Genomic DNA, 26195 nt, shown 5'->3' with positions numbered 1-26195 from the left:
CAATAAAGATGTATTAAAAAAAAAAGAAAGCCATTCAAGTGTGCATGAGTCCAAGGGCTTGCCTGCTCCGGAAAGGGATGGCCAAACAGCAGCCACTACCTGTAACGAGACTTCCCCTCTTCTCAGACAGGTCCTCTCTACCCCCCACACACCTTCTACTTCACAGGCTCTGCCCCTCAAGCAGCCAAGGTGGATTCTCCTTCCCCCACCTCACTAGATCTCCGAGTCTCGCCAGCCCTAAACCACACCTTAGCATGGCCCTATAGACAGCCCTCCGTGTTCCTCGCTTTCCAGGCCTGGGGATGCTACCCAATCCTCCCTACTCAAAGGGACAAGGACAGATGCCTGCAGTTCGGTGCTCAGTGACCTATCAGGCCAGCCCAAGGCCTGGGCCACCTTAAGCACCGTCCAGTCCAACTGGCCTTCACTCCAGCCTGTGTCACATGAAACTCCATGGAGGAGCGCTTCCCAGCCTTTCGTCTCCTGTGGCCAACAGGTGCTATTCCTCTATGTGCCACTCTCATGGGTCTAGTGACTGGCAGCCAGGTAAAAACCCTAGCCAGGTGCCTGTGACTCTCCCCTTTCCTCCCACTTAAATGACATTACAACGATAACTTTGAATTTGACCTAATTTTTACACATTCAAGTGCTTTAAACTCTTTCTAGTAACATTTCTGACAACCCTCACTTAAGACTGGAACAGAACACACAGGATGGGCTAGGGCAGTAGGTTTCAAAAACTCACTTTATTCCAATGTGAAATGAAGACGTGATGGTTTAAAAACAAGAAAAAGTTCTTGATCAGCTGTGGGGATGCTTCGATTACTAGCTCACGCCCACTCCCTTTGAAACAAGGTGTTTGGACAGACCATACCCATAAGCAGCTCCCCCAGGCAGAGGTCCTACCCCTGGAACGGCTCCCCCAAGCTCACAAGGGTGGCGACCTCCCCCACAGTCGGGGCTCCAACAGCAGGCACAGAAGCAGCACAGGCAGGCGGGAGAGGGAGCAGCCGGGCCTGTGGGGCCACCACCTTCAGTGCCTCCCCACCTACCACACCCAGAGGTACTCTCTGCTGAAGGTGCTTGTGTGGCCAGGACCAGGTAGGGAGCTGGGCTCCACAAACAAGTGGCAATCACCCCTGTACCTGGTAACTTACCCCCTGAATCCATGATTCAGCCCCGGTTCCCCTGGGCCCATTCCCTACCCACTCCCACTGTGCGTTAGGCAGCTCAGGTTAAAGTGGTGAGAAGTATACATTCAGACTGCAGCCCCCAAGGTATCCCCAGCTGAGGAGCAGGGAGGCAGACCAGTGGGGCTGGGCACAGGGGTGTCTGGGAACCACCACTGTCCACCCTGCCTCCCCCAAGCACAGCCAGGCCAGGCCCAACCATGACGAGTAAAGCCACTGCAGCTCTCACCTTGCCACAGAGCTAAAGTGCACCCCAGCTCTCCAGCCCTGCCACAGAGCTGACTCCCCGTCCCAGGACACAGAAAAGCACCCCTCTTTCGGCTTCAAACCTGGACTTTCAGCCAGGCTGGGCCAGGGGTAGTGGCAGCAGAAGCAGCAGCCGTAATGTCAAACATACAAATGACCTGAGAAATCGCATCTGCACGTCACCCACTCCGAACTGACTCGGGCTATGTACAAGTTAGGAAGGACGGATCAAGACGCTCACGGGCATGGACACACTCGCACACACCTGCTCGAGGATGGGGCGCCTGAGGGGCACCTGTCCCCCTGCTGGGAACCGATGCCCACACACTCCACTCATGTGTCTTCAATTAGGCCTCTGCATCGGCATTTTCATTGAACCAGTGCAAAAACATCTCTCGGGGGGGCAGACAGGCCAGGCCAGGGTCCCAGGAGGATGCTGGGGGGAGGGTTGGGGTTGGAAATGTGGAAGAATAGGGACTCGCTTCCTCTCCGGATCTGCAGGGCGTGCCCCCTCCTCCTGGAGTCTGGATCACTGGGTAATGGGGCAGCTGACTGTCCATCTGTCTCTCCCTTTCTACCCCTGCAAGCTGGGGGGAGGAGGGTCCTTGGCGGCCTGGGGCTGGGAAGCCGCATCCTCGGGGGCCCCTGCGGGCTCAGGCTCGGTGGCCATGGGCTCTTCAGCCTTGTCCCTGTTCCTGCTGGCTTCCTGGAGCTGGTGCCGCCGCGCCACCTCAGCTTTCAGGTTCTCCAGGTCTTTTTGGCTGAGTAGAAGGACAGGGGTGGGGGTGGGGGTCAGAGCGGGCCCAGGCCCTCCATCACCTCACTGGCTCTGCTTAAACTTAAACCTGGGACAAAATCGGACTCTGAGGTTTGTTCGGTGCGAGACAGGCGTGAAACAAGTGCTTCCCTTCCCTCCCCAGAGCAGAAAGGCCCCAAAGTGCTGAAAAGCGAAGAACTCCACGCACCTGTCAGAGCCCTCAGTAAGGCCTGGCTCCCATGCTCCTTCACACCCCGTTCAAACCTGCTGCATCTGTGGCGGCTGCCACAGGAGATGACCCACAGAAAATGAGAGCGGGGAGGGTGTGCAACACACAGAAGGCCCACTCTTAGCTCCCTAGCCACTGACTGACCAACCCCAGGGCCCCGTGGGAGGGAGACAGCAGCGAGGGCCCGGTCATGAGACAGACCTACACTGGGATCGCAGGAAGCCAGAGAAAGAACGAAGCCACGCTTTATGTATGGATTTGGTAAGAGCGCCAAGAAACATTAAGTGAAGAAAACACCCCTATGTGCATGGTTTGCTACTGTAATTTTGTGTAAAAAAAGAGGGGGGAAAGATGACAGCTGTCTGTCTGCTCAATTAGGCGGAGTATTTCCAGAAGGACTCACAGGAACTTCGCACCCCTGGCTGCATTTCCCAGTGTTGAGCCATGTCAGTGTATCATGTTTCAAAAGACAAGGAACTAAAGGCCAGTTCCCCAATGGGTGTGGGCACAGGAGGAGGGGCCTCACCTGAGTGGAATGAAGAGGATGCCGTTGATAACATTGAGCTGTTCCAAGACACTGGCCATGCTGGGGGCTGTGAACTGAGGGTGCCAGGGAAGATGAGCCACTGGGTGGGCACCGGGAGGCTGGGGAGGGGGCCCCCCAGCTCTGTCCCGGACACACCTTGAGGGGCGGGATGTTGGCGCTGGAGCCATTGCGGTAGATCTCGTTCATGGTGCGCTGCAGGGCCACGGCCTGCTGGGTCAGGCACTTGAGGTACTCGGAGCTCTCCTTGGTCTTCTCGTGGTCCTCGCCCAGCTACGGGGCGAGAGCGGCACAGGCAGGAGTCAGGGCTGCCGAGTGCCCGGCCCCTGCCGCTCCCCACGGCCCCTGCTGCCCCCACCCGCCGGCCCCTGCTGCGGCCCACCTGGGTCTTGTAGATGGTGTAGCCATCTTTCTCGTGCTGCAGGGCTGACCGGAACTCGGCTTTGCTCTCATAGACCCGTGCGACAAGATGGTGGCTACAGGAAGCATGGTGTGGGGGCACAGGAAGGACAGGAGTGGGCAGGGGCAGTGGCAGCCTAACGAGGGGTGTGCAGACTAATCTGGGTCCTGCTCTGGAATCTACCTGGGGCGAACAATCAAGCCCAGGGCTTGGGGGGGAATAGAAGGTGAGGGAAACTTCCTCAGGAGTCAGACTGAGGACAGACAGCGCTGGGTCCCGTGCCCGCGCTCAATCCAGGTGCTTCCTGGGACCCTGTCCCTATGGCCCTGGGCCCCCCACCCCCTAACCCAAGGCAGCCTCACCTGAGGGCCACTTTGAGGGACTTGGGCCCGTGGTACTTGGTGCTGACAGCCAGCGCATTCTCCAGGAAGCGCAGCGAGAGGTCATACTCCATCACCCCATGCAGCACCAGCCCGATGTTGTTCTAGGGGCAGTCGGGAGGGCCCTGGTCAGCTCCCGCTCCCCTGGGGCTGAGGCTCGCCCCGCCACCCCTCCTCAGCACTCACGTCCAGCAGGGCCATCTCAGGGTGGTCTTCCCCAAACACGAGCAGTGTGAGGTAGCGGGCACGGTACAGCAGGCTCAGGGCGGTGGAGAGCTGGCTGCTGGCAAAGCAGTACAGGGCCAGGTGCATCTGCAGGGGCAGCCGTGTCAGGCCAGGTTGGCCACGGGCCCCACCCAGCTGTGCAGCCCCTGGCCCAGCGGCCACTCACATATTCCTGGATGGTGTTGGGGTGCTCGATGCCCATCACTCGCTCGCTCATCAGCACAGCCTTCTGTTGGTTACTCAGGGCCTGGAGAAGTGGGGAACTGTCATCGGGGTGGGTGCCCGTCCCACCCCCATCTGCCTGACCCTGGTCTCTGAGCCCCACAGAAGCGTGGCCTTGGTCCCCTCTGGCGGCACTTTCTATGTTTACTTTGCGCAAAGGCAGCAGAGAAGGGGTCAAAACTCAGCTGCTATGACCATGAAGTCTACGCCCCACTCGGAGACGGTTTCACCTTTAAAAAACCTGTCTTAAACCCTTTTTTCTCCTAACAAAATCTATGTAAATACATATATACAAATCTAAAATTGTGCTAAAAGTTAAGTATCGGTAATAATTTTAAAAAACCCATACATAGCCCTAGCCAGTTTGGCTCACTGGGTAGAGTACCGGCCCATGGGCTGAAAGGTCCTGGATTCTATTCCAGTCAAGGCATGTGCCTCGGGCCTCGGTTTGCAGGCTGGATGGGAAGCAACCAACTGAGTGTTCTCTCCCTCACTTCCATGTTTCTCTCTCTCCCCCCTCCTTCCACTCTCTCTACAAATCAAAGGAAAAATAGCCTCAGGTGAGGAGTAACAACAAAACCTACATGGACAAAAGCCTCTGACAGCTGGGGAGTGGGGCGCCTGGCCTGCCCGCCTGGAAACCAGGCCCCACGCTGGTGGAAGACAACAGCAGGGACACTCCTAGCAGCTCCACAGAGCGCTTACAAGGTCCTAGGTGAGTCCCAGAATTCATCCTTCCCATCGTCCCTGTGAAGGGAGGCCCGGCCATCACCCCACTTTCATGGCAGCTCCCCAAGGATGTAACGATCCAATGGTGGAGATGGGGGAAGGAAGCCCAGGCACAGCAAGTGACTCCGGGGTCCCCTGGTCTCTGCCTGCTCCTCCCTGTGCCCCTGCCCCTACCACGTAAGTAGAGCCTCCAGTTCCTGCTGCTCTGGGGGCTGAGAACACAGGCCTGGCTCCCTCACTTGCCAGCTGCCAATGCCAGGCCAGGCCCCACAGCCCAGCGGGTGCTCAAGGCCCACCTCGGCGTAGTCGCCCATAATGTAGTGGAGACGGGCGAGGAGGCGCAAGCAGGCGCAGATCTCCACGTGCATGGCTCCGTACACGTTGTTGAACAGATTCAGGGCCTCGTTGATGAGCTCGCAGCCCTCCTTCAGGAAGCCTGCAGGGCACCGAGGGTGGCGAGGTCAGGGCCGCGCCGGGAAAGCCCCGCCCCCCGGCCACACCTGGCCACGCACCCTGCTGTACTTTGGCCTGCCCGCTCTGGAAGAAGTGGAAGGCATCCGAGGCCTTGGGGTTGACGTGCTTGACCACGGGGAAGATGTTGAGCACGTCCTCCTCGGTGAAGGCGGGCTTGTGGCGGCTGTCGAAGCTGTACTCCTTCAGCAGGATCTGGGGGACACAGCCAACACCCACACCCACAGGCAGCCTCAGCCCGGGGTCAGATGGCCAGCACCTCCCACCCGCAGCACGTGGGGAGAGCCCCCACAGGCCCTGGGGACCTTGCGGGAGCCGGTGCACGGAGGGACACGGCCTGGCGCCTACCTGGATGCCGGTTTTGAGGGAGATCTCCCGCAGCAGCGTTATCTTCTGCAGCCCGTAGGTCTCCACAGCCTGGTCCACGGACTCACTGGGGGAGAAGTGGAGATGGCTCCCACTCTGCCCCTTCTCAACAGCTGCCACTCCACCTGAGCCGCCACCTTTGCTCTCCAGGACTCCCAGCCCCAGTTCCCCGAACAGCTCCCTCCTTCTCCGCTCCTGTCTGCCCTTGGGCTGTCAGGGGTCCCACTGCCTGCCACCACCCACTCACGCACCACTCGAGGGTGAAGTCAAAGTAGTTCTTGGCCTCCTGGCAGATGTTCTTCCAGAGCTCCTGGGGAGTCATGACGGCCCAGGCGGTGTTGTCGGCTGCCCCTGGAGGCCGGTTTCTCCTCCTCCTGTTCCTTTTCTTGGAGACCAGCTCATCGGCGGGCAGATGGGCCACAGGGTTGGGGTAGGAGCTCAGGAAGCAGTTCAAGAAGTGACTGATGGCAGCCGACAGGCCTGAGAGTTCGACTCCCTGCAAGTTTGGACCAAAGTCACGAGGGGCCCTCGGGCCCCAAACCCAGGGCTCTTCCTCTAGACCCCACCCTACCCGGGCTGGGGAGGGAGCGGGGTACCTGTAAGTACGTCTTGAAAATGTGCTTGGCAGAACGGGTGATGAGCTCTCCAATGCCAATTTTCTACAAAGGTTCCGAGAGGAAAGCCCAGGTTGGCGCCAGGCCTCCAGCCGGGCATCAGCGTCTCACCTCCCGCCCTGAGCACCACTCACGTAGATGTGGTCCAGCTGGTCTCGGGCCGGGCTCCGGAGCACCAGGTCCAGCACTTTGCCCAGGTAGCGCATGTTGATGCCTCGCTGGCGCATCACCTCAGACAGCGTGGCCCCGTCCATGGGCAGCACCACGTGGTCTGTGCAGTCCTTCACCTGCAGGCTGCAGCATGTCAGGCTCCCCGCCCAGCCCTGCCTCCTCCAGCCCTGGGGCTTCCTGGGGGAGCTCACACTGTCACCAGGCCCCTCCAAAAGGGAAGCCGGGGACAAAGACCCCAGCTCCCAGTGGGGAAGAGGGAAGGAGACAAAGCAGCAGCAAGGACCAGCAAGGAGGCGAGAATCTGCCCCCCAGCCTGTCACTCAAGCCAAAGAAAATGGGTGACTGCCAGGCCCACTTGGTGGGGAAGCGGAACGAGGGAGCCCTGCTGGTGACGGACCGAGAGCCGTGTGGGCAGCAAAGGCTCCTCTCTGACCAGGAGGGAAGGAGCAGAGGTGACCCCTTGGGACCAGGGTAGCTGGCACAGCAGGCTCAGCTCAAAGTTCTGAGACAAGAGCTCCACTGGTCACGGAGCTGTCTCCGTAGGAGCCAACATCCTGGCACCCACAGGGCCTACACATAAAGCTCGGGAGGGTGAAGCGGGCAGGACCCCTCACCTTCTCTCCCAGGTGCCCCTGTCCCTGTCAGCCATCCGTCACCCCGGGGCTCAGAGGACCAGACCCCGCTGCCGGCCACACGGAGGGCCCGGAGGAGCAGAGCCTGTGCCCGAGGCCCCCTTGGTTGCTTTGGGTCAGGCGGGGACGAGCACTTTGCCCCGCCTGCCTCTCAAGTCAGCAGGTCTAAAGAAGTCACTCCTGTGAAGGTCCCACAAGCCTCTAGAATCTGTACCAGCCCTGCCCGCAGCCCCCGCCCCTGCGGTCAGTCCCTCACCAAGCCGGGGATCTGGCAGGAGAGCAGGAAGGCAGCGGCGTCTTTGAGCAGCTGTTTCTGGTCCCGCACTTCCTCCTGGCAGGACTCGGGGAAGCGGACCCCTGCGGGAGGGGGGGCACAGGCTTGAGCCGGGTGAAGGGAGGTGGGGGCAGCTAGGCAGGTGCCATCGCTCAGGTCGGGGAAGGGCCCACCAGCACTGAGGCCCCAAGGTGACCCCAGATTCTGCCCACCCCGCTCCACCACCTGCCTGGTGAGAAGATGTCCGGGTTGAAGCGGACGTCGAAGGCCGTGCTGCTGATGGAGCCGACTGCCTTGCACGCGTTGCGGATCACCTCCCGGCTCCGTGGGTCTGCTGTGGAGACATGGCCCGCTGGGAGGCAGCCCATCCACATCGTGGGCCAGCTGTCCCTACCCACGCTGTCAGGCTCACAAGCCTCCCCCCGCTCCCCGAAGAGATGAATGCCTGCCTCTCCTGGGACCGGGTCTGGAGCTGCCTGTGCAAGCCCCGCTGCCAGGACAGGTCGGGGCTCCCCGGCACCCACAGCAGCCCACCTGTCCCGTCGTCCGAGGCGATGGTCTCCGCCAGCTCCTTCACCTTGGCCAGACCACTAGCACTGCCTCCCTCCTCCTCACTTCCCGCCTCGGGTCCCAGGGGGTCTTCAGACTTGGACTCCAGGGAGGGTGGGCTGCCGTTTTCCAACGAGGTGGAGTTCTCCATCTTGCTGGCTTTCTGCTGCATCAGCTGCAGGGCAGCCAACTTCATGAAGAGGAGGTACCTGGAGTGCAGCACATGGGGCAGAAACTGGATGGCAAAGGGGTCGGTGGCAGCTTCCCTGGCCTTCAGGCTGCCGGCTGGGACCAGAGCCCGGCCCCAGGCTCCTCGCCTCCTGGGGTTAATGAATGTTGGGGCTCGACCCCCTGACGGCAAGGGAACACAACCTGACGTGTGCAAGTACCAACACATCCATGCACATGCCAGCCCAGCAACTCTACCAGGTGGCAGCAGGTCACAGCAAAACCCGAGATCCTCCCAGACAGGAAGAGGACAGCTGGGGTGGGGTGGGGTGGGGTGGGGTTCGGGCCAGGGAGTGGCTCACCACGCAGGCCAGGGCTCTCAAGATTGACAGGAACCCACTGGCATGGTGAGAGGGAGAATTATTCATGATGTGGGACATTTGATGTGGCTCTTAGGCATTAAATGCCAGCAGCCTCGACACCCCCTGCCCCTCCTCACAGCCCATCCCCAAGCAGATTCAAAGACACCCCAGCAATTTCCACATGCTCCCTAAGGGAACAGTGACCCTTCGGTTGAGAGCCACTGCCTAGCTGATCACTGGTCTGTGAGCCTGACAGAGTGGGTAGGGCCAGAGCTGAGCCACTCCCATCAGATGAGGCCCAGGAGCACCCACTGCTGAGAGCAGCCTGGCCCAGCCGCCCGACAAGCCTCGCTCCGCACCTGTGCTCCACGAAGGCATCCACCAGCTCCTGGCGCAGGCAGCACAGCTTGTGCCGGTGGGTGCGGGGGAAGCCAGCGCGGGCGCACTCCTCGGGCAGCCGCTCGCCGGGCACAGGGAGGAAGTTGAGGTCAGGGGGGAAGGTGCGGAGCAGGTCGAGGATGTAGTGGCGCCCATCGTTGCCAATGATGCCCTTGCACTCCACGGAGGAGCAGAGCTCCACCTCCTCGTCGCGGTCATTGAGCACCCGGTGCCTCAGAATCTTGAGGGGCCGGCTCGTGCGTTCCAGAAGCTCCAGGTATCTCGGGTGTGACACCACTGTCTTGCCAAAGTCGATGGAGCCATAGATGACACTCTGCTCCTGGTCCCGCTCCAGGATGCCGGGGATGATGGACTGGGCCGTGACGCGGTAGCCGCGGTAATCCACCACCACCGTTCCCAGCGTGTACAGCCCCTCCACGTCCACCGCGTTGTACGTGCGCACACCGTTCAGGTCATTGGCAGGAGCCACGTAGGCCGCCACGTCCCCGCCGAAGTCCTTGTAGTGGTCGCGGACGTCAAAGCCCAGGCTGAAGAAGATGTTGTTCCAGATGAACATCTGCATCTTGGTCTCCTCACTGGGGTTGATGGCCATCACATTGCCATCGATGACTGCCATGGCGCCCCGCGTGGCCGCTGCCGTGAAGTCGCTGTGCACCTGTGGGGGAAGGGCAGAGGTGGGGAGGGTCCCACCTGGCCAAGCTCACATGGTGGAGGCTAGCAGGCTACCTTGGGGGCCGAGGGCTCTAGGCTGTTTCCTCACATTTGGAAAAGGGCAAGAAGCCCCTTTTTGAAAAAACACCACTTATGCTTAGACTTCAGAACTTGGCGATTAACAAGGAGTGGGAGGACTGGCACGGGTGTGGGACCCACCAATTGTGTGCCAGGTGAACTCAGGTCACCTCTTGGACTCATTTTCTTGTCTATAAAGCAGTGACAATAAAAGTATGGAACTTTACAAGTTGTCTGAGAGATTACAGGAGATAATGCCTATGAAACACCTGGCACAGACCCTGATAAGGTTAGTATCCAAAACATTTAGATCTTATTTTCACCATTATCACCTCTAGGCAGTAAGATTAACAAATAATTTAAATTCACCTGATTTTTGAAAGCACTATTTTTCCTCAGGTCTCTCAGTAAAAGCACTAATAACATTACAGTAGGGCATCTGTGCCAGGCAAGAACCTGATAGCTGTTAGTGGAGGGCAGAGCGCTGGAACGACCTGGTCACTCAGCCCATGTCGAAGGCAGGTCCCACCCTGCCCATGGGCTCCACGTCTCAGAGAGGCAGGAAGAGGAGTTGGGGGAGAGGGGGTCTGCCAGGAGGCAGAGGCTAGCAGCGCACACTGCAGGGTACCCTGTCAGCCCACCCGGTTCCCTCCTGTCCACAAGAAAACCAAAAAAGAAAAAGAAAACCAGCAACGGTGCAGGTGGGTCTGAGGCTGCAGTCAAGACACGAGGGACATGGGTACCTTGAATATGGCTCTTTCTCGAAGCAGCCGCTCAGGCAGGTTCTTGCGGGGCAGTTCCCTCGTGGTCTGCAGCTCCTCGTTCCAGTCCCGGGTCTGGAGAGGGACCAGGGAGGGAGACACTGGCTCAGCCTGTACCCCACAATTGCACTGGGCAGCTCCTCCCTCCACTTCCCTATGGACAGCCCCATAGGCTCCCAAGTGAACAATACAGAAAAGCAGATGGAGCTTCCAGGGAGGCGCACAGAATCCAGCCTGGCACCCACCAAGGGAGGGGGAGGGAGGTGCCCGGGGAGGGCAGGGCCAGGCCGCAGGCACCTGTCCAGGAATGTGCTCCTCGTAGCCCAGCCTTGAGGTGTAGGCGTCCTCCGCGCGCACGCAGTCCATGGCATGCTCTGCCTGGGGGGCCGTCCAGCTGTACACCTGGAACGGGGTGGCAATCCTCTCGAACGGGTGGCGCTGGACCCTACGGCAGGCAGAGGAGGGAAGATGGGCAGCCCGCCAAACTCAGAGCCCTGCCCTGGCCCCCTTGTTCTCTGCGCCCCCCACCAGCCCCGGTGTCGCCTGTCCGGAGACGTGCTCCTGAAGGCCTGGCTGACAGCGGCCTCAGGGAGGCTCTGAGGTGCTTGGGGGCACAGCTTCGTAGGGCAGACATGCTCGCGTTCAGGCTGGTGGGCCATGAAACCGGGGCAGAGACGAGGCAAAGGGACTACCTTTTCTTCTGCAGCACAGCAAAGTTTTTTTTGAAGGTCGGGCTGATCTGGTTGAGCAGCTCCACCAGGGAATGGCTGAGGAAGCGGGGGCTGGCAGGCTTGGGGTTGAAGTGATACGCTGTGGACCTGCAGAGAGGGTGGTCACTGTGCAGGAAGCTCCAAGCAGCTGCCCAAGGACCCAGAACGGGGTCGCACCAAGACTCACTGGTTCAGGTAGAAGCCCCGCGTGGACGCCGTGATGCTGACTTGCCGGTCCTCAGCTGTGATCACGAACAGGTACATGAGGTCCCCATGCATCTTGCGGTTCCCAGGGGGCGGGTTCCAGCCACTCATGGTGAGCACTTTCAGGCACTGCAGGGGCTGTAGGAATGGCCAAGCATGAGTGGGCCAGGCCTCCTGGTGTGGCGGCTCCCCACCTGCCAGAGGCCTGTTCCCGGCTCTCCTCCGGAAATCCCACCTTCCAGTCACGGTTCTGAGGCTGTAGGGGACACAGCGGCCGCTCCCGGCTCCCTGGAAGGATGTACTCGGGCGGCGTGCAGTCAATGGGGTCCATCTCCAAGCCCTTCTTCCGCTTCCCGCTGTCTGAGGGACCCGAGGCTGGTGGTCAGCACAGGGCCACCCAGGGGCCACCCATTTCCCCACCTAGATTGGCCCCACTCAGCATGCCTCTGACCCCGCCCCCTCCAGGTGAGATGGCCTGGCCCTCAGCCCCTCTGCCGGCCCCTGGCTATTTTTTTTTTTTAAAAATATATTTTATTGATTTCAGAGAGGAAGGGAGAGGAAGAGACAGAAACATCAATGATGAGAGAGAACCATGGATCGGCTGCCTCCTGCATGCCCCACACTGGGGACCAAGCCCGCAACCGGGCATGTGCCCTGACCTGGAATTGAACTGTGGTCCCCTGGTTCCTAGGTGGACGCTCAACCACTGAGCCACGCCGGCTGGGCGGCCCCTGGCTTTCTTTCTCCTGGCCCCTCTGCCCAACCTGGGCCCCAATCCCTGCTTCACCTCCCAGGTCGCCATCAGTAAAGACACTCAGGAAGGACAAGGAGTTGCAGTCAACCCCGTTGAAGGCATCGGACGGGTCCAGGCTCTTGAGCAGGTCTCGGACGTGGCGCACATGGATTCGGGCCTCGCGTACTGTGTACGGCTCTGTTGGGAGGGAAGTGACGGGGCGTGACCAGGGCCCTGCTCCCTGCAACACCTGCCCAGCAGAGATGGCTGGCATGGTGCAGCCATCGTGGTCTTAATTTTTCAATTTTAGGCTTCCACTTACAAGCCCCATTATAAACACAGTCTGGAGCTCTGGTTTCCACACACACCTGCCTGCTGGCTGGCAGGCATCCTTGTTTGCAAAGAACCTTCTGCCAAAAGGCACAAGCGGCCTCTGGGAGTGCACACAGGCCTCGGGGAGCCCACAAAGCCCTGCTCTGCTCAGGGTCAGGGTGAGCAGCCGCAGACTGCTGGGCCCCGGCAGCCCTCACCCAGGGGTGCCCCGAAACCAACAGGATCCAGATCACAACACTGCTCCCCAGTATGTGTTTTGTGAAACATTAATGGGGCTCTCTGAGGGGAGGAGAGGTTCCATGATCAAGCAAGTTTGGGTACAGCGGGGCTACATTTTTTCACATTTCCTCTTAGTAAGCTGACACACCTGGACCCTCTGAGCCACTTCTCCTCAGAAGACCCACGTGCATAGGAGCTTGTTTTCACAAACAAATCATCCTTACCACACCAGCTGATCACTCCACCCTGGGCCTTTAGTTTCCTTAAGAGCTTTAATTTTATCTCTACAGAATCTGACTGGACTGATATCAAGCCTTTGGTTGGTATTCTGTTTGTTTTTAATCACGACTCTGATATGTAAACCACGAAGTTGAAGGGTGCGCAGGTGACAGCCTGAGAAGCAGGCCTGTGCTCCCATTCTGCCTCCACAAGACTGATACCCCCCGGAGCCTCCACACGCTCGTCGGTGACCAGCCAGCGTGAGTGGAGTACTGCCTGGCCCTGCCTCTATGTGCCCTCCCTTGGCAGGCTGCCCAATTTCCAGACAAACCTTCCACCACGCGTAGCACCGAGCCCTCCTGCAGCCCCTCGACGCTGCGCAGCTCTGAAAAGTGGTCCAGCATGTTGCCATCCAGGTGCAGCGAGAAGCAGGTGCGATGACACGTGTCTTCACGGTCCATGAGCACCTGGTGGATCTCCTGTACCATCTCCTGAGGGGACACCTGCCAGAGAAAAGTCCCGATTACCCTGGTGAGGACATACCACTTTCACCAGCCTAAAGTACCTGGGTCCCTAGAATCAATGCTCCAAATATTCACCTTCCACCGTTTGGCTTGTAAACTCCAAGCCTGTCCGGACATACATGCCCATCTACACCTGTGTGCGTGTGTACAGGATATATGCACATGTTCAGGACAGAGTCTGGCCCCATTACCCTCAGGCCTAAACTACTCCTGCAATTGAGCAATCCCTGAGCAGAAGGAGATAACAGTGGGGAAAGAACACAGCAATCTTGCTTTCTCCCTTGACCAATGCCAAGGTCCCCAGGGCAAACGGCTTTCCTCTTTAAGAAGAAGTGCTCTGGGTCATGGCTGGTTGCTCAGTGGTTAGAGCACTGGCCAGAAGACCGAAAGGTCATGGGTTCAATCCCTGGCCCTGGTCGGGGTGCGTGCGGGACACAATCAATCAATGTGTCTCTCTCACGTCAATGTGTGTTTCTCTCTCTCTCTCTCTCACCCTTTCACTCTAAGAATCAATGGAGATAATATCCTTGGGTAAGGATTAAAAAGAAAAAAAGAAGGGGAGCTCTGGGCTCAAGCCTCTGGGTACAGAAGACTTAAGAGGACACTGGTTCCCCAGTGAGTTAACACTCTGCAAGACCTCTGGGCTGGCTCTGCTCTTGGAGACCACCCAATACCACTCTCCTCTCAGGCAAATGGTAAAAACACAGCCAGTGGGAGGTGGCTTCCCTGAGAGTACAAAGCAGAGGACTGGGAGCCCTGGAACCCCAACACCACCCAGCCACTACCATACCTCTCCCCAACAGTCCCAGCTGGAAGCTCTCCCCCAGCAATGGGACAATGACGGGAACCTGATCCCCACACCCACCAGTCTAGCTGAGTGACCTTGGGCAAGGCACAGGTAGGTTTCCTGCCTACAACATGGGGCCAGGATGAGCAAAGGCAAGGTTTGTCTTCTCACCCTTGTCCTCCCAAAGAGACCTGGGTCTTGGTCTCCAGCTCCTCTCCACATCTCACCTGTAGGGAGAAGGGCTCAATCCCCGGGGCCAGGATCTTCACAGAAAAGCCGGTGTCCTGAATGACAATGACTTCCTGTCCAGTGGTTTCCTCTCCCGGCTCAGCCTCATCCAGCCCATTTTCCTGGGGCGGTTCGGTGGGCCCCTCTTCCTTTTTCAGGCTCTCCGGACAGTCCCCATTCAGCAGCATGACTGACGGCAGCTCTGTGGGCAACAATGAAGGAGCTGAGCAAGATGGGCCTAGGTGGTCAGATGGGGTATCCACCTCACCCACCAGGGTGGGCACATGTCCTATAGGGTGATGCCTGCCTGTTCTCCCAAGACTCAGCCCTAGTCCCACCTCACCATGGGCACACAACTTCCACCTGCAGGCCACTTCCGGAACCTTCCACACCCTGGGTCCTCCCTCCCATTCGCTCCTCAGTACTCCAGCCCAGCTTTCCTCTGAGCACGCTATCCAAACCACTCTCCCCAGAGTCACCACGCCACTCGGAGAGCCCAACCCCAGGGTCTCCTCTGGCCTTAACGTGCCCAGCTTCTCAGCAGCAGCTCCTCCCAGCTCTTCCTCCTCCTCTTCCCCGATGACACCGACACTCTTGCTGCCCCTCTCCAGCCCCATCCTCTTCCAGCAGTCCAACCTGGGCCACGCCTCACCTCATTCTCATCTCACCCTCTCCCATGCTTCAAGTGCCCTTGGGCCGCAGAGCTCACATGGCCAATTTAGGCCTTGCTCAAGCATTTCAAAGTGGCCATCCGTCAGGCATCATCAAAGACCATCTCGTCAGCATGGAATTCCATCTTCCTCCACAAACCGGCCCCTGCTCCATGAATATCCCCGACCCCAATCTAGTCACCCGACCCAATCTCCACCGGTCACGGCTGTGACTCTGGCGCGGTGCTGGCACAGGCCATTTCCCCTTTTCCAGGAGCGCTACTCAGAACCCTCCATACTCCCCACTGCCCACAAGACCCAAGCTTCTCGGGCCAACACTCTCGGGCACAGCCTTATGTCCTCAGCTCCCACCAGCTCTCCCTGTCAAGGTGTAGCTACACCAAACCATTCAGAAGCCTGGGAATAGGCCACACACCTTACCTCCCACCTGTGCCTCTGTCCATCCTGCCCCCATATCACATTCCATTGGGCAAACTCCTACTCATTCAATAAGACCGAAGTGAAATGAACCCTCTTCTCTGAAGAATTAGCACCTCCCTTTATCCCCACCTCCCAGGGCTCTTGATCTGCTGCACTCTGGGTGGCTGCTCACACCAGCTCTCTATCTTCCTCCTTCTGTCTTGCCTGGGCCCAATAGAAAGGCACCGAATTAACTAATTAATTACTGTAAGCAGGTAGTTAAGTTCAATATTTGTGAAAAACTCCCAACTCACATGCTGCTGAGAGAGGGGGAAGAGGTGACAAAACCTTCCATTTGTACCCAAGTACTAAGGGGGACAAAGGAGAGCCTCCTGCCTCCTGGGGAGCAGAGGCCCTCACAGAAACGCTCCAGCAAAACCCAGCACTGCCTGGGTGCTCACTGAGCCCAGGGAGCCTTTCCACCCAGGGTCTGCCTGCAGCCAAACTGGCCCCTGGCTTGTCTGGGAGCTCCAGACAGGTCACCCAGCCCTGCCCTGGATTCAGCCCATTCCATCCAGACCCCCGCCCCCTTCTTCCTACCCAGCTGTTAGGAATGGGGCTGGGGTGCATTTCCCCAGAGCTGTATGGACCCTACTGAGACCCACAGAAACGTGGAACAGGGCTCTTGGGAAAGGAGATAAGCCCAGCACTGAAGGGCAGGCCAGGGGACATCACAAGAAGCCACTCCCTCTTCCCTAGGTCCCCTCAACTTAGTGAAAAACAGTACCACTAGGAGCTCAGATACAGTCTCCTCCTCCTTCCCCCAAATTAGGATGCATGAGGCCCAGAAAAGTTCAGAGCCTTGTCCAAGGTCAAGAGACAAGAGTGAACTCTGGATTCTTGCACCACCACGCCACCACACTGCCCTCCACCCTAGCCACCTTCAATGACCATCATCACCCAGTCCCCATCCCCAGCACACCTCTCCAAACCAGAAATGAAACTCCCGAGAACCACAAGGACATACAAGGACCTCTCCTTCCAGGGAGTGCACAGTGCAGCGAAACCCCAAGCCCCTAGAAAGTGAGCAGCCAAAACCAAAAGGAGAACTTGGCTATGACAAAGCAGACAGGGAAGGAGGGCGGGGAGAAGGGCAGTGGTTGGTCAGCTTTCAAAAGGCAGATCGAGGGATGGCCAAAGATATCAGGAGCCACTTCCCCCAACTGAGTGTCTGAGAAAAACTTTGCAGGCTGGTGAGCCCCCAGGATGAGAAGAGATCAAGGAAGGGCTCCCCACCAAATATGGAACAGCAGCCTTAAGGTCTGAGACCCCACAAGTGGGAAATCAGGGGCCCAACCCAGACAGGTGTCCTGCACTCCCTGAGTCTAGGCTGGGGGGGGGGACAGGGAGGAGGGCAAGGAAGACAAGGCCAGGATGGCTACAGCTCCCACTTCTTCTGCAGCCCAGGGAGCTTGCCCAGAAGGCACCTGGCACCAGGTTCCCACCCCATGGGGGGTACCCAATCCCCTATCAGACTTCAAAGGAATGTGGCTGGTTCCCAGGGACCTCCACTCCCCAGGACAGGGAGACCTACCCTTCCTTCTTCCTTTAAGGGATCCTGAAGGTAGGGAGACTAGACTAGATGAAGGCCAAGTGATCTCCCCACAAGAGGCTGGCCACCTGGCTCACTGCCCCCAACAGCCCACCTGGTACAGTCAGCGGCTGGCCTCTCCTCGACTCTGGAGTCTCTTGACCGCCATCGCAGCGAGGCAGCCAGCTCTCCGGCTCAGGCCCGGCACTGTCTGTGTCCCTTATTCCGGCCTCTGCCACTACCCTTGCCCCCATGCAGCTGGTCGGCCCGGGACTGGAGCTCTGGCTGGCTTCGGGTTTCAGTGGGGCCAGGCCTGCCGGGGCGGCCCTGGGAAGGGCACACTCCCCCTGCCTTGAATCCTGCTCAAGGTCGGCCAGAAGGACAGCTGTGGGCCAAGAGGCCCTGGTGGCTCCAGGACCCCAGTTGGAGCTGCTACCAGCACTCAGACCTACCTCCCTGCACCCCCTAGAAAGGGGGTCACTGCTGACAAAGCTGTTAGGAGGGCAGGAGAACCCAGCATTTGGGGTACCTGGGCCCCTCAGGACCGAGGGCCTTGGGGACTGGCTGGCAGGGGCAGGGCCCAGCAAGGGGGTCCTCTCCTCGGTCCCAATCCCAGTGGGGGTGGGCAGGACTGCTTCAGCCAGCTGCCGGCAACAGCTGGTGCAGACCCAGGCCCAGGCCCAGGCCCAGGCCATGAGGTGACCACCCCCTGTCTACCAGTCCCAGCTGAGACCCTGCTTGCCTCCTGGGTTAAGGGGCAGCTGGGGCCTCTTCATGCTGCCCCCTGCAGGTGACCCTTCCTGAGAGTCTCTGGTTCTGGTGGGAGGAGGGATGGGCTCCCAGTCTCCCAGAGAACAACTGCACCCGTGCCCCAGGCCTCCAGCTCTACCAAGAAGCTGGCAGGCTCTGCCTTCCCTTCCCAGCAGCCCCTGCTCTGCCAGGAGAAAACCAAGTCTCTCCCGCGGGGAGGGAAACGGAGCTGGCAGCTAGAGGCCAAAGGCTGTTCAGCTGTAAAGAGGGAACATGTGGAGAAAACATGCCCAGCCTCGCCACGGCGCCTTCCCAGGGCCTCTGACTTGTTGCCACGGCCCAGCCAGAGCTGCTCCGGCATCCATACTAACCAGGTGGGGGTGGGGAACCAGACTCACTCCAGGCCCCCTTCCCTCCAGTCCAGTCCCATCCCAGGTGGTCCTGATGGCCCAGCATGGGCCAGGCCCTCAGCCTCTCCATAGCCCCCACCAGGGGTTCAGCCTACACACACCAGATGTTACTAAGGGCCAGACCCTGGCAGAGCCCCTTCTATCCTACCCTCCCTCCCAAACACACCCTAATCCTCTGGAGAAGGGAGTGGGTCAGGCGAGGCCCTGAGTGGCAGGGAAAACCACCTCCATTCTTCTGGTTACCATAAAGCTAATGCTCACTGTAGGCCCAGCCCACAGCAGTTCCCTCATCAGCTTGACCAGTCCATCTTACTTGATGAAACTGAGGTTCCAGATGACTGGTAAGCAAGCTGCCCAAGGTCACAGAGGCACAGGCAGCCAAGCCAGGTCAAAAAACACACCAAAAGCCCAGGTCGCCCATGTCTGTCAGACGCCCAAGCTCCTGCCTCTGAGTGCAACTCCCCAAGGCTGCAGCACCCACAGGTACTCCTTTCTCCTCCAGGCCTCAGCCCAGGAGGCACATCGATCTCCAGCCATAAGCTCTTCCCCCCACATCTCTACACCCCTGGGCCAGCGCTTCCTCATCACAGGGAGCATCCCTGAGTATTTGGGCTTTAGGGAAAGGGAAAAAGGTGCCCAAATGTCACTGCATACATACCCCACCCCCACCCCCCGTTTTCACTGGCCAGATCAGAATGAAGAGATAAAGCGTAGCCTTAGCCTGGCCTGGAAGCACAGGGACCCCATGGGCAGCAGAAAGGAGGGGTTAGAAAATAGGCCATCTCGGGTGGCCTGTGTGTGCCTTCCCCAGCCTGGCATGGCCTCACTCAGTAGACTGTGCCAGGGCCAGGCCCCGCCCCAGCCAAGGCCTTAGCAGGTGAGGCTCCAGCAGGAAGTAAGGCCCCAAAAGACACAGCACTCCAACCCAGGAACTTAGGTCTTCAAGGGAAAGGGGTGGGGGCAGGCAAGCACCTGTAGAAGACCCCCAGGATGTGGCCACTTCTGTTTCCTCCTTCCTGTCCCCCAGGCCAGAAGCAGGTCTGCAGGGTCTGGAGATAGTACAGTGCTCCTCAAGCTACTCTACTGTGACCTACCCAAGAAAAGAACTTTGGGATCCTATCAGGGAGCTCCTCTAAGCCCCCAAACTCCTCCCCAGTCTGCCAGCCTGTCTTAGCTCTGGGCCCCAACTCCAAGGAGCCCTCCCCTAAACAGAAGGAACCAGACACACCACTGTGAACTTGAAAAACCTGCCCGTTCTCTTAACCCCTAAAAGCAGCTTTATTCCCAAGAAGGTAACTGACCTTCGCTCCCCCCAACCCCCAAGAAAGGCCTAGATCACCTCTTCAAGGAGACTGGGGAGCCTTCCAGAGCTGGGTCCTAAGGTAAGGAGCCTGCTGGGGGTGCCCCCTCCTTCTTTGAATAGAGTCAGGAAGGCTGTAATTCAAGTTCTACCTATCTATACTAGCTTCCCAGAGACTTAAGGAGCCACTGTTCCACCTGCTAGTATGCTCCGTTTCCCCCAAATGAACAGCTGACTCAGGTTGCTCCAGGCAGAGCCTCTCAGCACACAGCTGAGCAGGGGCTTCACTCAGACCCTCAGAGAAATCCTCCAACAGACTCTCCCTCCTTCGCCCTCACATTCACAGCACCTGATCCCAATCAACATGCGTGTCCCACCTTCTTCTGGGACAGGCAGGGCAGCCTTGGCACGTTGGCCTTGAGCTGCAAATCCAAATGCTCTCAACAGCTAAATCGCTGTGTGACCTTGGGCAAATCACTTCATCTCTTCAGGTCTCTTTGCTAGAGGGGAAATCAGCCAACCCCTCCTATGTACCTCCTCTTGTCTGGCCCCTCTAGTCAGAGCCACCTCAGGGCAAAGCCTGGAAGGTTGGAGTCATCAGCATCTGTCCATCAGCTCAAACCTTGGCCATGTCTAGGCAATCAGTTAAAGCTGCCAAAGTACCCATCCCCTACCACAAGGTAATCCAGCTGTTTCAGGTGACAGCGTCAGAGAGCTTACCTAACACTGTGCCCATCCTGACTCAACAGAAGCTGGGAAGGAAAATGAAAATGACAAGTCCTGTTGAGGAGAGTTGGGGGGAAGTGGGAAATAAGGGTAGTTCTGCCCTCCCACGACCTCCCAGGGCAGAAAGGGACCAGAGTGCAGCCCTGAGCCTCTGAGGAAGATTTGAAGATGACAACTGACTGGCTGGGATGGAGCTTCAGCCTCAAGGCTAGACTCTGAGACATGATGGAAGGGAAGAGAGAGGCCCAGGAGAAATGGAGATTGCTGCGGCCACTCCCAAAGCCACCACCATCACACGGTCCCCATGGGGAAGAGCTGGGAGCTCCACTCCACACTAATGACCTTTGCCTTAAAAACTGCAACTGTGGGCCGACCCACTTTTCGCAATAAGGCGGGTTAATGATCAAGTTCTGGCACAAACACCTCTTCCTGCCAAGGAGCTTGGCTTTGGTCCCACACACAGGCAGACCCCCTGGTCCGCCGACCAGGTCATTCCCTGACCCGGCAGAGAGCAGAGCTTGAACACCTGGGGTTAAAGCCTTACCTCTGAGAATGAACCAGAGAAACCCCCTCGCAATGCTCATCCTAACTACCGCTCTTCCCACAGACCAAGCCTGGAAGTCCCAAGTGAGCCTTCCTTGCAGGACTGCAGTATGTGCACAGGGAACGCTTGGGATCCTGACGTGGAGGGGTGCCTGAAGGAGCAAGTGTCAAAGACCCCAGACCTGAGGGTTCCCAGTGCCGGGGCACAGAGGGGGTGGGGCCGCCGATTCTATCCATCTGTGGCGGCGGCGGCGCACCCCGAAACCGCGTGTGCGCGCACGTGTCCCCGCAATTTGACGCGCGTGTCCCCGCCGCCGCTGCCCTCTCTGGGACCCCACGTGCGAAGCCCGGGCCGCAGCTGGGGGCGATAGTAAAGGTGACCTTCAGGGCGGGGGCGGCCCGGTAGAGGGCCCGGCGAGATGCCACCAGTCCGGCGCGGAGGGAAGGCGGCGGTCCCCGCGGAACCCCGAACCAGCCCGCCCGCTCGGCCCAGTGGAGCCTACTCTTCCTGGCTCCCCCCTGGCCCCAGCCCCGCTCACCGGTCGAGCCCGGCCGCCCCTTGCCACCAGCCTGAGAGCTGGGCTCCCGGGCACTGTCGGCCGGGGCGGCCGCCGGCAACTCGTCCGTTTTGATGACCATGGCGGCGGGATCCGGCGTCCGGCTTAGCTGTCCGCGCCGCCCGCCGCGCCACTAACCCAAGTGCCCTGCTCGCCGCGGCCGCTGCGGGAAGGACAGAGTCACCGGCCCACGTGGTGCGCGCTGTAACCTTTGACCCCACCGCCGCTCCCCTGCCCCGCCTACGCGCCCGACCCGGCCCACGGCGGCCCACAAGGGACAAAACGCACCGCGCCTGGTTGGCCGGCCACCAATGCGATGACTTTCCCGAGCGCCTTAAAGGGAACGTACCCTGATTCTGAGAAGACAGAGGCTTCGGGTCCCCTGGAGGGGCGGGGCTTCGAGGAGAAGTCCTTGTGGTTCGCTGCCCGTTGGGCGGGCACCTTGACCTTGAGTGGAGACTCCTCTAAGACTGCCATTGCCAACCGTCCCCTCCCCCAATGGTCCTCTGCTTCCAATTGCAAATCTGCCAAATGACCACGCGGTCTCTAATCTGTGATGTTAGCGTGACCCTCAGTGCCCTCCTCCCCAGCTTGTCCTTTGCCGCCGAAGGGGTGGGGCTGGGGGGCCTGGCTTCTTGAGGAGTGGGTGGAGGGCAGCTGAGGGCTTGGTCACCAGCGGCGGGGGTGGAGAATGGCAAGTGGTGATAAGTGTCAGAAATGAACCCACCAAACTTTGTCCTGTGCCACAAAGGGCTCCTTCCTGCCAGCAACTCGACACCCCCACCAGATGAGTCCGCATTTCCACACTGGTACATTATCCCCATTTTACAGTGGAGGAAGCTGAGACCAAGGTCGCACAGAGAGCAAGAAGTAGAGCTCGGTCAGGATAAATCCACAGCCTGGACATTTAACAGTAGTTCATATATTTTCAAGTGTTTGCGGCTTGGTGGGGACTAAGACCTGAGGTAAGAAAAAGCTGCCTCGGTGACAAATTTCCAGGTCTTGCCAGTGAACGGGCATATTCCAGCTGCAGAGAGAAAGGGTCTTCCGTGCACAGGCCCAGGATGCCACTGGGAAGCACTAAGGCATATTCTTGATAATTTCCGAGAGCTAATGGGAATTGGGAAGATGAAGCTGCAGAGGTGGGCTGGGGCAGGCCTTAGGGACTCATGAAAATTGCAGAGGAACCCTGGCTGGTCTGGCTCAGTGGATAGAGTGTCCGCCTGCGGACTGAAGGGTCCCAGGTTTGATTCTGGTCAAGAGCACATGCCTGGGTTGCAGGCTCCATTCCCAGTATGGGGCGTGCAGGAGGCAGCCGATCACTGATTCTCTCTCCTCATTGATGTTTCTATCTCTCTCTCCCTCTCCCTTCCTCTCTGAAATCAATAAAAAATAATTTTTTTTTAATTGCAGAGGAAAGTGGACTTTTTGGAGTACAGGTGGTGGGAAGGGGAGCCAGTGAAAGGCTTTGAGCATTTAAGCAGGAGGAAGAGAAGTGAGCAATGCTCTGGCTGCTGGGAGAGGGTGAGGGTAAGAGGGACTGAGCTAGACTAGTGTGAGATGAGTTAGGACTATTGCACAAGAAAGCTGGAAATAAAAGCAAGACCAGACTTCTGGATGTACATAGAAGACAGGCAGCAATGGTAGTGCATGAACCTAACACGGGATTTGATTGGAAATCTGCATCCTGCAACCACTACCTTTTCTCTTTTTGTAACCTTAAGCAAGTCTCTTGACTTTCACCCCAATGAAACTCAGGTGATTCCTCTGTCAAATAAAAATGCCCAGCTGTCTAGCCTCACTAAGCTTTTGGGAAGAGATGGTGGTAGCACTTGCAAGAGCTCAGTGCTACAGGAAGATCAGAGATGAACTGGACCCAGTTCCTGCCAGGAAAAGTTTCAGTCTGGTGGATAAAGTGAGATGTGCACAGCAACTTCATGTTCAAGGCTGCAGAATAAAGGCCTTTAGAGGCCGTGCCCCTGGGTCCGGCCGAGACCAAACCAGAGGGAGTCGGACCTGCATTACCACCATTTGTCCACCATCCAGAGCTGAGGGGTCAGTGCCGACATGTACACATAAGGAACTGGTGGACATTGAAATTGGGTCTCAAAAGAACTGTTGGTCCAGAAAGAAACTCACTACAGACTGATTCATTTGCCTGTCAGCATAACTATTATTGCTCGTCTCACATTCAGTTCTTAGAAGTATATCTCTAGTGACACATAATCTCGCTCATCTAGGGGAAATGATGAACAACACAGACTGATGAACAAGAACAGAACCAGAAACAAGGAGGAATCGATCAGACTATCGGGCCTCAGAGGGAGGAGAGGGGAGGTTGGGGGGAGGAGGGAGAGATCAACCAAAGGACTTGTGTGCATGCATATGAGCCTAACCAATGGTTAAGTTCAACAGGGGGTTGGGGCATCCGTGGGGAGGGGTGTGGGATGGGAATGGGGGGATGAGGACAAATATGTGACACCTTAATCAATAAAGAAATTTAAAAATAAAATAAAATAAAATAAAGGCCTTTAGAGAAGGCCATTCTGAATGTGCAGAGGAGGCTATCAGGGAGGGCTTCTTGGAAGAGGCTGCTCTGAACTGAGCTTTGAAGGGTAAAAAGGATTCTGTTGCCCTAGCTGGTTTGGCTCAGTGGATAGAGCATCGGCCTGCGGACTGAAGGGTCCCAGGTTCGATTCCGGTTAAGGGCATGTACCTTGGTTGCGGGCACATCCCCAATGGGGGGTGTGCAGGAGGCAGCTGATCAATGTTTCTCTCTCATTGATGTTTCTAACTCTCTATCCCTCTCCCTTCCTCTCTGTAAAAAATCAATAAAATATATATATTTTTAAAAAAGGATTCTGTTGAGCAAATCAGTGGAACCACATGGGCAGACACAGAAGGAGGGACTCTGGAAACTTATTGACTCAGTTTTTTTTTAAACTTTTTAAAATTTTGCTTGCCATTTTGAATAGGTAATAAATTCACATGGTTGAAACTTCATTAAGTATAAAAGATTATACAGTACAATTTCTCACCTGCCCCAGACACCTAATTTCCCTTCCCAGATCACCAAGGTTATCAAATTTTTAATATTCTTCCAGAGATGTTCTTTGCATATAAAAGAGTATGTGTATGTATGTGTGTTACACAATGGTAATATACTATACCTGCTATTCTTCATCCTAATTTTATTTTATTTTATTTTATTTACTTATTTAATTTTGCGGGCGCCAGGACCAACGATCACCAGCTTCCCAAGTACCAAAAAATTACACTTCCGAAATCTCTGGATGTCAATTCTGCACGTAGAGCCATCAGGCTGCTCTACGAGTGCCACTCACAACAGAAGCCTTTTTTCTCTTCTTCGCCCTAATTTGGAAAAAATTTAATTCACTGATTTTAGAGGGAGAGAGAAAAAAAAATTTTATTTGTTGTTCCACTTGTTTGCGCATTATGCATGTGTATCTGTCTCCCCATCCCCAAGCTCACTGACCCCAGTGTTAAAACTGAGCTATGCCTCTGGTTATGAGTAATGTTACCAACCTGAAGGAGGCTTCCAACTTTAGCTACACTGGACTTGGTACAATTCTCCAATTTCCTTGAGTTTCCTGAATACAAACTAAGTACCCATCAGTCCAGAAACTGGGTAAGCCCTGGCCGATGTGGCTCAGTTTGTTGAGCGTCTGTCCCATGCATGAAGAGGTCGCTGATTTGATTCCTGGGGGTATGCAGGAAGCAGTTATTCGAGGTTTCTCTCTCATCCATGTTTCTCTCTTTCTCTCTCCCTTCCTCTCTTTCTGTAAAATCAAAAGCATATTTTTTTTAATAGAAGAAACTGGTTAAAGAATTATGGCATAACCATACAATGGAATATTATTTAGCCATAAAATGGAATGAAAAAGCTTTTTGTGTACTGATATGCAACCATCTCCAGAATATATTGTTAAATTAAAAAAATCAGCACCCTAGCCGGTTTGGCTCAGTGGATAGTGCATCAGCCTGCGGACACGTACCTCGGTTGCAGGTTCCTCCCCAGCCTGGGCCCTGGTCAGGGCTCATGCAGGAGGCAACCAATTGATGTGTTTCTCTCACATCGATATTTCTCTCTGTCTTTCCCTCTCTCTTCCACTCTCTCTCTAAAAATCAATGGAAAAATATCCTCAGGTGAGGATTAAAAAAAAATAATAATAAAATAAAAAAATCAGGGTGGCTCTGGCCAGGTAGTTCAGCTGGTTAAAGCATTGTCCAATATGCCAAGGTTGCAAGTTTGATCCCTGGTCAGGGCACATACAAGAATCAACCAATAAATGCATAAATAATAGAACAAAAAAACGATCTTTGTTTCTCTTCCTCCTTCTCTAAAAATAATTAAAAATAAATAAAATAAAATAATAATAAATAAAAGTAAATAAAATCAATCAATAAAAACATTTTTTTAAGTCATCCTCTTACCACTTTCTCTATGCTCAGGTGGTCGGACCCCTGATCACATATTAAACAGATTGTTTCTTGCTTTCAAGCTTCCTCCATCAATGTCTTTTCATCATAGTGTTAACAATAACTACTCCCACCATTTTCCCCATTTCTACCATTGCCTATATATTGTGCTATGGTTAAGGTGACCATGTAATTTATCGTCTAAACTAGGACACTTTTTTAAAAACTTTTTTTAAAATTTCACTTTTTTTTTGTTTTGTTAATCCTTAACTGAGGATATTTTTCTATTGATTTTTTAGAGAGAGTGGAAGGGAAGGGGAGAGAGACACAGAGAAACATCGATGTGAGAGACACATAGATGGGTTGCCTCCTGCATGCACCCCAACCAGAGATCATCAACTGAGGTACATGTTTCTTGACCGGAATCGAACCT

The 26195-nt window shown here is 56.6% G+C and overlaps 1 protein-coding gene and 1 non-coding gene across 4 annotated transcripts; both read right to left on the bottom strand.

Annotated features, from left to right (window-relative positions):
* Window positions 1–727: 727 nt before the first annotated feature.
* On the bottom strand, window positions 728–21486 carry CLUH (clustered mitochondria homolog). 3 transcript variants are annotated; one of them, XM_054708795.1, is made up of 26 exons: window positions 21305–21486; window positions 14375–14577; window positions 13168–13339; window positions 12120–12263; window positions 11568–11692; window positions 11316–11470; window positions 11111–11236; window positions 10716–10863; window positions 10401–10493; window positions 8889–9583; window positions 7985–8208; window positions 7680–7802; window positions 7433–7533; window positions 6508–6660; window positions 6356–6418; window positions 6011–6255; window positions 5742–5826; window positions 5435–5588; window positions 5219–5358; window positions 4138–4218; window positions 3933–4058; window positions 3729–3850; window positions 3349–3442; window positions 3105–3239; window positions 2949–3022; window positions 728–2197 (listed from the first exon to the last, which is right to left on the bottom strand). In XM_054708795.1, exons 1-26 carry the CDS (start codon window positions 21402–21404, stop codon window positions 2011–2013), a joined length of 4068 nt encoding a protein of 1355 aa, XP_054564770.1. In that variant the 5' UTR covers window positions 21405–21486; the 3' UTR covers window positions 728–2010. The 3 variants fall into 3 exon arrangements, with proteins under 3 accessions (XP_054564770.1, XP_028010883.1, XP_008146125.2); XM_028155082.2 differs by having other exon boundaries at window positions 7680–7784; XM_008147903.3 differs by having other exon boundaries at window positions 7680–7781.
* Window positions 21487–24548: 3062 nt separating this feature from the next.
* On the bottom strand, window positions 24549–24682 carry LOC114233886 (U11 spliceosomal RNA). Its single transcript, XR_003620075.1, has one exon. It is a non-coding gene; the product is annotated as a U11 spliceosomal RNA (small nuclear RNA).
* Between the last annotated feature and the right edge of the window lie 1513 nt (window positions 24683–26195).

Source organism: Eptesicus fuscus, chromosome 20 (assembly GCF_027574615.1).
Source record: "Eptesicus fuscus isolate TK198812 chromosome 20, DD_ASM_mEF_20220401, whole genome shotgun sequence".
Lineage (NCBI taxonomy): Eukaryota > Metazoa > Chordata > Mammalia > Chiroptera > Vespertilionidae > Eptesicus > Eptesicus fuscus.
This window is presented reverse-complemented; position numbering and strand designations above follow the sequence as displayed.

Coding starts and splice junctions, on each gene's coding strand:
- CLUH (XM_054708795.1), bottom strand. CDS start 21,404: ATGGTCATCAAAACGGACGAGTTGCCGGCGGCCGCCCCGGCCGACAGT. Junction 12,264..13,167: donor GGTGCTACGCGTGGTGGAAG/GTTTGTCTGGAA, acceptor CCCTCCCAACAG/AGCCGTACACAGTACGCGAG. Junction 6,419..6,507: donor ACCAGCTGGACCACATCTAC/GTGAGTGGTGCT, acceptor GAACCTTTGTAG/AAAATTGGCATTGGAGAGCT.